General features: G+C 40.2%; 1 protein-coding gene across 1 annotated transcript; it reads left to right on the top strand.

Moving 5' to 3' along the window:
• Nucleotides 1-5675: 5675 nt before the first annotated feature.
• eve1 (even-skipped-like1) lies at nt 5676-11420 on the top strand. The gene is made up of 3 exons (XM_042393437.1): nt 5676-5879; nt 6713-6936; nt 8920-11420. The coding sequence occupies exons 1-3, from the start codon at nt 5876-5878 to the stop codon at nt 9403-9405; spliced, it is 714 nt and encodes a 237-aa protein (XP_042249371.1). The 5' UTR covers nt 5676-5875; the 3' UTR covers nt 9406-11420.
• The last annotated feature ends 454 nt before the right edge of the window (nt 11421-11874 follow it).

Genomic DNA, 11874 nt, shown 5'->3' with positions numbered 1-11874 from the left:
CAAAGTCAATGAGAAACACAACGCTGTCCCTGACTGCCCCAAGCGAGACAACTCTCCACTTACTCTTTAAAACACAGTCAAGCCTGTGAGAACATCTAATTCAGTCATGAAATGTAATAAATTTTACACACCAATGGTAATCTGTTACAGCCTTAATAAAGCCTACTGTCTGTTACTGGAAATGTAAAGGACCATGACTTTTACATTAAAAAAGTAAATCTGAAATTTCATGTTTATGTGATGGATGCTGAGACTGTCCTCACAAGGGAAACAAGGACATTGGATGTTCAAATACTTAAAACAACCCATTTATGTGTACCTGATAAGGACCACTAGTGACCAAATTATGACTCTTGTCCATCAGGAGGAAAGGCAAAAGTAATGTGATTTTGTATTAACACCACAGGGAGGAGGTCAAGCATGTGACTTGGACAAGGGAGACCACTGTCCACATCCCATTTCCAGCATCCTATATACACCTTTTGTTTCTTTAAACCATGACTATGATCAGTCAGATCAGAGGTTGACACAGTGGAGTCTGGGGGAAAAAAAGTCAAACCTCAACTTTTGCCACAGCACAAAGCAACATAATCTGGCAAGGTTTTTACTTTGGCCAATCAAATAAGCACACATTCCTGGAGAGACTGTCCTCCAAAGAATAATGACGAGATCAGTTGTTTAATGATATATTTGCATTCAAGTGACAGAAGCCTCTGTAAGGAGGTCAGGGTGAATATGGATGGATCATCAAAACATCTGACTTCAACACAAGAGATTGCTTTGTATTTTTCCATTTCTAACCATGATTCAACAATGGCTTGTTTTTTTTAAAAAAAAAACATGACCACGATCATCCCCTAACCTTAACCATGTGGTTATTGTTGTAAACATGATGATGAAGGTCTCCTGACCTTAACAAAGTACTTATTTAAACCCAAACCATGATCTTTCCCTAAACCTTACCAAGTAATTGGTAAGGTGTTTTCAACAGTGATCTATAATAGTTTTGGATGGCACAAATGACGTTGTCTTGCCGTTCACTGTTAATAGAGGCATCAGATCAGAAAATGCTTTTATGTGTCATTCTGGAGTGCACAGACCACCAATGTATATTGGTGTTTAATTTGGAGTCCTTGTTCCTGGAGGATTACGTTGTAATCTAAATGGCACATTTCTAGACGAGAATGAAATGCTTGTTGCTGTGATAACTTTCCAGAGATGTAAAATCCCGTCTCACAGTTTAATAAACCTCGGTGCAGTGTTTTGGCATCTGATAAACCTTCAAAGTCATGAGTCAGTAACTTAAATTGGATTTCACAGATGGTAAAAAAGGGTTGAATTTGTGCATACTGTCAGCACTGAATTTATTAGAGACACAATGTTTCAGCTATTGACCTTCATCAGCCATCTTTTCAGAAGTACCTGAAATAGCACTCCACCAACAACGCAGCATTTTTTTTAATGTAGCACTAGAACCTTAGATAGGAAGGGTAGTAGCAAGACAGGCCTGTAGTTTCAACTTAAGATGGATTTAGGGTTTGCTTTAACATTGTGAGGAATGTACCTGAAACCAAAGAAGCATTTATCATGTGTGTGATTGCTGGCATGGTTGTGGGTGAGATGGCTTGCAAGAGCTTGGAGGGAATAGGATCCAGAGGAGTAGTGGGATGACTCAAGAGCAGAAGTTTGGAGATATCTTTCTCAATGAGGGAGAAATGCAATAAGTGACTCAACCTTATTTAGAAGAGATGCATTGCGGTTGAGTGGTTCAATGAATTGGCCACTGATGCTCTTGCCTGGTTAGTAAAGAATGCAAAGTCATCAGCTGAGGGAGAAGTGGCTGGTGGGGGAGGAGTAGAGGAGCCTTTTTAGGTGGAAATAATTTCCTAGTTTTTCTAGTATTTGCTATAATCACAACCTACCCTAGCCTTAACTATTCCAAGGTTGCCATACGCAACATGGAGCAGTCTGCTTTTTGCCAATTCATCCAATATCATACAGCTCTGATGTATGGACAAGATGTGAACATAAATAATTAGATCAACTGGCTTGTCTCTAAATCTATCAAACAAACCTTAGAACAGGCCTTGGAAAATATCAGGACTGTTATCCATCATCTTGAACAAATAATGGTGCCAATGAGGCTTCAAATCTTCACGGCCACTGAGGGATGCCAGTCATCAATTCCATTGCACTGAAGCGTTACTGTTAGAGGCCAACAGCAATAAAAATACTTGAGAACTTTAGAATTTTGGATGAAGACATTGGCATATGTTGCACAAACCGTGCAAGGTTGTTTCAATTGTAACAGATTCAGTATGTGGGTGTTTTGGGGGACAACGCACATATTTTCTGCAAGTTCTCAAAACATTATAGCAACATGTGCAGCCTTGTTTCATATGTTTAACACATGTTGCATCAAGAACTAATGCAACATGTGCGTTATTCCTCAAATATGGTGAGGAAGACAGAGTGTGAGTGTTTGATCATTCGCACAGAACAGGACACTCCATCGCTCTTTATGACAGCCTCCCAACCTTTAATCCCCTGACCTCAAACTGGGGTCAGAGCATTCAGGAACCACTAATATTCAAAACACATGAAATCCATTTTCACGTTGTTCCACTGTTTACCCCAAAGAGAGAGAAAAACAACTTTGGATATATAAAAGGGACAGAAAGCAAGCTACTGGACCGTGAGTGAAGACACAGTCAGTGGCTGAGGAGTTTAAACCCTGATGCTGTGAGTTCATGCTGAAGCAAGACGCTTCACCTGCTCACTCAGAGCCCTTTACATTAGAGCCAGAAATGTTATAGCTTTTAAACTGAACACATGAGGACAATTCTTAAAATCCAGCTTTCCTTTTATTTCCTCTAAAGTGGCTTTAAGAATGTTAAATCATCTTCTTCCACACTGTCTGTATCAGCTTGTTACACCTTTTCATGAGAGCCGTATAATGTCTACACTGAGTGAAATATTCCTATCCAAAGCTCTATATGTTTTAAGGCTGCAGCATTCCATCAAATGCAAATATTCTAGATGTCTTGTCCATCATCTTAAACACATGTGCCCAAAACCCAGCCTGCCAAATTTGGTATCTTGGTAAACTTTGGGATTTCTACTGGAATTTAAAATAAAGTGCTGTGAGCAAAGTTTGGGTGCCCAGCATGAGTTGTCCTGACTGGCCCACAGTGGGACAGTGGGGTCAAAGAGTTTAAAGAAAGAATGAGAGAAAAAACACAGTATCAATCATTTCAGCAAATGTCCAAAAGTTGCCCATTTTTACATTTAAGTGGCAAAGCACTCCAGGAACTATGACTCTTGTCCGTCGGGAGGAAAGGAGGAAGTGGTGTTACATTGTTTCCACAAAGTCTGCAAAGGGAAGAAGTTGGGGTGGATGGATGGGACTAAAACACTGGAAACTTCTGTTGTTTCCTGTTTCCAACCAACAGGTAATGTTGGTTTCTTTTAACCATGACCACAATCATCCTGACTTTATGCATGTGGTTATTATTATAACCATGACAACAAAGGAACTACTTAAGAATATGTCATATGTTGGTATGTTCATTTATTTCAAAAAGGTTAAATTAAAGATGCATTATGGGCTCTATATGGGCTCTGACTGAGAATTAGCCTAGAGCAGCATACCCAGGACTGTCATTTTTGTATTCTTCTCTGGTAAATCAGTGTTGATAAAATTACACTTATGGTACGACTTGATTCTCTTTAAAGGTTTGATAACGGTCAGGGAGTGCACTGTAGGTAGAGTGGGTCACGTTTCCCATGGCAGTCCAAATATGTTCATCCACAGTCATGTATCTGCCCATAGTGCCCTTGTAGAAGACATGAAACCCAACAGAGACTTTGATAAATGTTGGCCTATTGTACAGCTCCAATGTAACTTTCGTTCATTCGTTCGTTTCGACACACATAAAAAAAATTTAAAAACTGACCCACTGACCTTAACACCCAACAATCATTCAGAGTACCTTTCCCCTAATAAAATTGAACATAATGCTTGTTCCTTCATTTGGATGTTGTTCTATTCACTGTGCAGAATGATGTATGTGTAGAGTTTGTTTTCACATTCATCTGCTGAGGGAGGAAAGTTTGAAGCCCCAAGTACACATATACTGAGAATGGAGGAAAACTTTAGAAATGAAAATATTTGCATTGATTTTTAATGAGTGACAAGGGAGATGTAAATTTAATAATTTTTTCTTTTTTTTGAGAAAATCATGTCAGAAACTAATGATTATTCAAAGCAGAGTAATTTTATATGTCGTAAAACATGTCTGGATGGGGGGGTGTTGTTTGTTTTTAATGCAGGAATCTGCTTTACAACATCCATTTTGTAAAGGCGGTCATGTTTTAACTGAACTCCACACATATTGTGTATTATTATTGTTATTAATATTATTATTTTTATTTGCTACACTCTGCAACTGAGCTTGTGGAGCAGCCTATCATATGTTTGACACATTCCCACTCACTATACAGTACAAGCGTTTCAGACATGCCACATATTCAGAGAGATCAATTAAAGACAAGTCTCTGACAAGGTTTATGACTCTGAACAGTATACAGCTCTGAGTGTGATTCTTCAATAGTACCTGAGTGTGTTTCATAATGATAAATTTCCCCCTTGTAACAGTGACTCCACCCTACCTGGCGTCTGGCTGTCTCTGTCCTCAGCCTGTCCTCTTTATCATCATCTGGCCGCTGGATTAACAATCATCGTAGATTATAGCCATAATAAGCTCCAAAACACAGGTTCAAGGGTCAGCTTCTAAACTGAGGCAAGGCTATACACTTATAAGATAGCGGTGTGATTGATACTGCACTGCTATATTAAAAGCTCAATTAATCTGTCCTGTGAGTCTTATTAACTGATTATTTAAACACGATTAAACAATCAAAGAGAAAAGAAGACTTAAAACCATTTGTTATTCTTATATCAGAGTAAAATACTTAGTTTACTGAATTTATCTTTCAGGAAGATGAAAAAACTCTATTATAAAAAACTTGATCACCCTTAAAAAAGGGCAAAGGTTAATTTAGATTAATCGTCATCAGTAATGCGCGAAATATCGTTTTACCATCATTTTGAAGCAGCGCAGAATTAATCAAAAATGACTAACTATGAAAACATTTTAAAGGATCAGATAGCTCATATAAGACCCTAAAATTAATGATTAAACATAGGGTACGTGTAGATTATAGTACGGACAGCTATAGCCATAATATTAGCTTAATTAATAATTCCACCGTGCTTCACCTCGGCCAATTTGGAGCCATTAGGCCTGTAATAATTTAGCCTACTTCCAAACCTGCAAACATCAAACAGCGGAGAACAATGGGGGTCTGGCTGCTGTCTCTGCCTCAGCGTCTTTAATTCTCCATAACAAAAGTACAAAGGCCGAGACGGAGACCAAAGGCTTTATCCCTAAACACCTTTAACACCTCTCCGGGCCGCGGCGCCTCGCCGGGCCGACGCGCACACCACGGCCCGTCTGGAGAGCCCGTGATAGGGGCAGAGGAGGAGAGGAGAGCAGCCCCGGGGAACACAGACAGTAGTGGAGGAGGAGGAGGTGGAGGAGGAGGAGGATAAGGTGGAGGAGGAGGAAGGGGTGTTAGGACAAAAACACCTCATCTTCTCCCTGACTGTCTGAACAGACCTGGATGAAGTGTGTGTGTGTGCGTGAGAGAGAGAGAGAGAGTCTCAAGGAGATAACTTTTTGTCCTACTCCAGCCAGCATCTTCACCGGCCTTGCAGTCTGCAACGGGAGGATATCTGACCTAGGACTACCGGGGAAAAGATACACAAAAGCAGGGTTTTTTATTTTTTGCACTTCAATCACAGAACAGCCTGATGCGTAAGTAAACAACAGATTAACAACAGATGAACCCTTTTGTTTTGTTGACAATGGCTTTAATTCTTACTCACTGTCCCACAATCCCCAGTACGGTATATGTTAAAAATAACTATAATAATTGCAAAATCAACCAATCTTTCATTTACTTAAATATTAAAACATGTAGAAAATGAATTAAGAGGTAACTCTTCCCTTTGCCACCATCTGAACATGCAGGTGACAAAATACAGAAAAGACCATAAAACATTTTGGGGGATTTGGGAGGGTACTGCTGCATAAAAAGTACTGTCATCACCAATCACAGACAAAAAGCATATAAAAATGTATTGTATTTAACCAGGTTTTACAGCTGTGTCTTTGAGAACCCAAACAAAGTAATGTTAAATTTTCTATAGCAAACTTCTGAAACATGTCATCGGTTCAAAATCAAATTTACAAGCAATTCTCATAAATCAGGTAAAGTCATGAAGTTTCTAGCTGATAAAATGATGTAAAGTTTTGAGTTGTTATACAGGCTCACGGGTCTCCAGGACCCCAAACAACATTATGGTTAAGAGGTAAAGGATAAATCTCTAGGCTTGGGTGCATTTTACGTGATCACCTTTGTGACCATATTGCATTTATAATATAGCTATTTATAGTTGGCACATAGCACACATCAGTGGAACTTTATCACTGAAGCTTCTTCTTAAATAGCCAAAATGTGTAGTATGTTGTTCCACTTGGACACATTTGGGCAGGTTAACAGGTATAAGGTATTATTAGGCCTTGTTGTAAAGTGTCCCACGTGCAGACTGCACTGTGAGCTCGTTCTTCTGTATGCGTCATTTCAGTGGCGGAGGGCAGACAGACGCCGGTGGCGGCTGCCGGCGGAGAGGAGCGGCAGGAGCCGTGCCCGCGCAGCGCTCTGCTCGACCAGAGCCGGCGGCACCGGACGGCGTTCACACGTGAACAGCTGTCCCGGCTGGAGCAGGAGTATGGGAAGGAGAGCTACGTCTCCAGACCCCGGCGGTGCGAGCTGGCCACCGCGCTCAACTTACCGGAGACAACGATAAAGGTATACCATGCAGTGTGATTAAAGGGCCATGCCAGAGTTTTTCCATGTTAGCCTATATTGACTACTAAAATACTACCAATAGACTACTTTATGACCATTGTCTAGAGCATTCACTCATTACAGTGACTACACTCTGAAAATCGAGTTCGAGTTGATAGAAATCTGACTGAGATTGGTAACACTGAACATCATGTATTCTCTTTATTATGTTTTATTTAGTCTACTGTATGTATTTCCGTTAAAGTTGTGTAATGGTTCCATGGTAATGCATTATATAAATAGCAAAAGGTGATTTGAAAAATATGCATTGCATTAATACAATTTAGGCTACAAACAAAAAATCAAGCAAATATATTTATTTTCCTGGACTTTAAGTCTCTCCTTGCCCATTTTCATAAGGTACAGATATGTATAAAAACAATGGCTACATGGAATAATAACCATATGGGATCATCTCCACTTAACTTGGAAAGAAATGAAAATGATCAACAAAAATGTAAATAGCCTATGAAGCATTTACAATAAATGGGCTGCAACATGCAAAAATGAGCAGCTTGGTTTGGCCAAGAACGACAGAGCTAAAATCAAGTCTGTAAGGGGTCCGTGTAAAGGAAATAAATTTAAAGCTCAATATATTTCAGAATTAATTCAAGAGAAGGTGTGTGTATTTCACACTGTATATGCTGTAGAGTGAGAGCATATCCTGTCTGTATGTTACTTTCACGTGCCATTTATACTGGTGTTGGGTCTGGGGACCTCCAGAGGAGTGGGTTTCAGTTGGTTCGCCAACTCACTGAGGATTACCAAGCAGGCAAGCAGCATTTCCCACAGTTTAGTGTGCGGTAATTGGTTTGTCATTTGTAACTGTAATTTTCTTTTGACAAAGCAATAAGTGTCACAAGACTGTAGATGTTGAAACTGTCATTAGTTTGACCATGCTGGCTGACAAGTTTAGCTTGACAGTTCATCTTTGACTTTGGAAACAGCAGCCATCAAAACAATGTTCACTCAAGGTCCACTTACTCGCTTGTTCTGGCACTTTCGACTGTAACACACAGTCTTAATCATCCAGCTCTTGAACACCAAGAAATACTGTAGTTCTGGTTTGTGACTCCCCCTTTTTGTTTGTATACAAATTTTAAAAAACTGTGTGTTAATTAGTGAGTTTCGAGGTGCTGGTTTTACATAGCCTTTTTTAAACTTTGGACAGAGCCAGGATAGCTGTTTCCCCCTACTTCCAGGCTTTACGCTGTGCTAAGCTAATCACCTTTTTGCTCCAGCTCCATACTTACTGCACAGACATGAAAGTGGTTTTGATCTTATCATCTAACTCTCAGAACAACAACAGTGCCTCTGCTCAACAATATTCCTCCTCCACTGATTTTCAGGCTTTAAGAAATTCTCATTTGTTCACAGGCTCAAAAAATAAAACTAAGCAGGTGAAAATGCAAATCTAAGGCAGCCACTCACCTAAATGACAACATCCCCTTGACATTTTCCATGAATGTGAGCTTTTCATCTCCTCACCTTACTTGCCATTTCAATCAGCATGCTAGATTGAGTAGTGACAGGTTTAGCAGTGTCTAACATTTGACGCAGAGGCCCACTAGCCCAATGCAGCAGCTTTAATGCACAGTAAATGCGCCCACCTTTCTGTCAACTACTGGAGGGTCTTTTATGAAAGAGCAGGAATGCGAGGCGAGGCCTTGTAAACGCTGCCACCTGACGTTTTAGAAGCACAGCCTTCCGGGAGATTCTATGAGCTGGTAAAATAGTTGAAGACCAGACAGTCAGACACGCAGACAACATGTCAGTCTCAGCTTTAGAGTTTTAGGAAGGCAGAGATGTCAGTGTTACAACAGAGAAAATCAGGAATTAACTTCAGATGATGAAATGAAACAAATTTATATCAATAGGATTGGACTAAATATTGAAAACACCTCTCAGTATAATGCTGTACAATCTTTCCTTCCCTCTCTCCAGGTGTGGTTCCAGAACAGGAGGATGAAGGACAAACGGCAGAGACACTCCTTGCCTTGGCCCCACCCTCTTGTCGACCCCCTGGGGGCAATCCTGATGGGCCGGGCCTCTCCTTCCTCGACTTTCCCGTATCCCTTCATCCCACCGCATCTCCCCCACCTCCCCCTCCACCACTACTCTCCCCTGGCTCTCTCGTCGCCAGCATCCTCAGCTCACAGCCCATACAGTGCACCCCTGAGACCCCTGGATGCACTCCGCCTCTCGCAATACCACAACAGGCCGGGGGGGCTGCCTCCAACGACAGGGGCTCTCTACCCCTCCACCAGCATCATGCACCATCCGGCCTCATGCCCTTGCCCCCTCTGCCTGCACTGGGGACCAGAACAACTGCTTAAAGCCAGAGAGGAGGCCCTGGGACTGAGCCAGCCCCGTAGTCCCAAAGCCAACATCCAGCCTGCTGCTCTTGACAGGAGGGAGGAGGTGGTGTAAAAGCAGACGGAAATTGAATTTTGTCACATTCTCCATGGCAAATAAGCTGCTGCAGTATGCTCACTGTGACTGGATGTCTCCTCCAAAATGCCATCTACACAGAGGAGTTTGCCAAGTCACAACAGCAATAGACTTAAGAGTTCCACTAGCTTGTGTGTAACTCTGAATAACAGACGCGACCGCACAAGCACCTCAAAACATGAACTGGAAGCTTAATTAATTCAAATGTCTTATCTAAAAAAACAGCAATGCCAAATCGCATGATACTGCTGATGAACTGGAGGCAAATGTTTATTATGTGTATTATGTTTCATTTGGAGTACACTGGCAGCCCAAAGATGTATTCAGATTGAGCACCAAGCAGACGTTTGTCCTGTTTTATTCTCATGGCTACACTCTTTGTACAGTATGAGTTTACTCGACACAAACAGCTAATATACCAGCAGTCCAAATCTCAGCCTGTGTGTGACGGTTTAAACGGTTTATTGGAAAATTGAGTTCTCTATGATTTTCCTCCAGTGTCTCTATTTTTTCCTTTTTGTTTTCAACAAGTATGAATGCAACATTGCCTCAATTTGTGCCACCTGGGGCAAATTTGTGTCTGTTCATGTCCACTTGCTTTTTTCCATTGACTTTGTTTGTCAAGGCTCTAAAATGTGTTGCATTCAGTCTGAAAACATCTTAAGAATCCTTAAAGCCACAGAATACTTATTGCACAAATCAATATCATCAGGGTTGTACAAAAAGATCCTGACTGACATTACATTTTTCAGTGTAAACTAGGGTTAAAGGTTTCCATGATTTTAAAATGAATACCTTTTGGGAATATATCACTTTTCTCAGGAAGTGTCATCAAAGCTAATTTTAAAACACAGACTATGGTAAATTATTCAGAAAATAGTGTATATTCATTGTTACCATATAGAATAGTTTGATCTACTTTTTCACACATCCTCTCACCAGTTTTCTTAAACTTTTGTTTGGTGCTGATCTGAAGTTTATAATGAGAGGTCAAGATTATGGCAAAACAATAGATGTTTGTGAGAAATCCTAGTGAATACCATATATCTGCGTTGATTTTCATCCATCTGCAAAATTGATACAATGTGGTCATTTTGCCTTGAAGGAAAAGTCTTCTTTTCTGATTCATCACCTTTGATTCCATTTCCATACTAATGGTACATACTGCTGGTCAGCTCTTCAGAATGATTGGCTGTCAGAGCATTTCTGCACTTTAATGTTAACACCTTTTAAATCCTCAGATTTCCTAAGTCACCTTAGTTACTTTTCACTACAGTATGGGCAGTGATGTTTTTAAAATCCTTGTTGGCCTGGAGTGGAAAGATACAGCCAGTGCAATGAAAGTATGCACATATTTGTGGCAGCATGCTGACATGATTCAGATACAATAATGGAATCAACCAAAATCACACAATTTTGAACTCAGTGGTTGCAAAAGCACAGTCACATCAAGTGAAGACTTTAATGTACATAAAGTTAGAGTTGGTTTTATTTTCTCTACTGTAACTCTAATGACTACTGCTTTTATTTATTTGTACAACTGTAAAGTTTTAAGTAGCATTCACTGACAGATTTGGCTATTTCAGGGTAAGAAGAGTAGTGTTTGTAGCAGTTTACATTTGATCCAAGAACAAATTGAATTCCTTGGTAGTGTAGGAAACTAGACTCCTAGTCTCTCTTACTATTTAGGAGTGGTTCAATATTATATATAAAAGACTGGAAGCAGGGGGAAACAGTTTGCCTGACTGTCCAAAGTTCAATGATACATCTACCAACACTTCTAAAGCTTGAAGCTCTGTTGTGTATGGATTTGTTTAGTCCCATACACAACAGGAAAGTAAAAAGTAATTAAGTCATTGCCGACTGTTGCTCACCAAGAAATAGTTCCAGCATGCATCTCCAACTAAAACCACTAATTGTCGCTGTAAAATTTCTGTTCACGTACAGATTAAACAAACAAGGTGCAACTTGAACTTTGGACAGAGCCTGGCTAGTTTTTCCCCCCTTTTTCCAGCCTATATGCTAAACTAAGCTTATCATCTTCCTATGCAATTGTTTTTATTTATGGATGGTGAAATTCAAGATGTTCCTTATGGCAAAGTTCCTTATGTCCCTTTAAACTTGTATCTGTGTCATCAGTTGCTATAAAAAAAATCCTGATATGTGATAATTTCAATCTGCTGACATCAAACCAGTTGTTAAGTGACCCCTCACAGCCATAAAATCTACAGAACAGAGGCAGGCTTTGTCTTGCTTGCTAACACCACACCCAGAGCCACAGGTGCAAACATACAATCTTTATGTTCGGTCAGGTTGCACAATGGAGACCATGTTGCTAAAAAAGGTAACGTTTTGTTAAAGGACCCTTTTTAGGAAGTTGGTCATATGTAAGACAGTGTTTGATGGTTTAAGGGGTTAATCACTTGCTTGAAAAAGAATTATGGAAAA

The sequence above is a fragment of the Thunnus maccoyii genome, chromosome 18, assembly GCF_910596095.1.
Source record: "Thunnus maccoyii chromosome 18, fThuMac1.1, whole genome shotgun sequence".
NCBI lineage: Eukaryota > Metazoa > Chordata > Actinopteri > Scombriformes > Scombridae > Thunnus > Thunnus maccoyii.
This window is presented reverse-complemented; position numbering and strand designations above follow the sequence as displayed.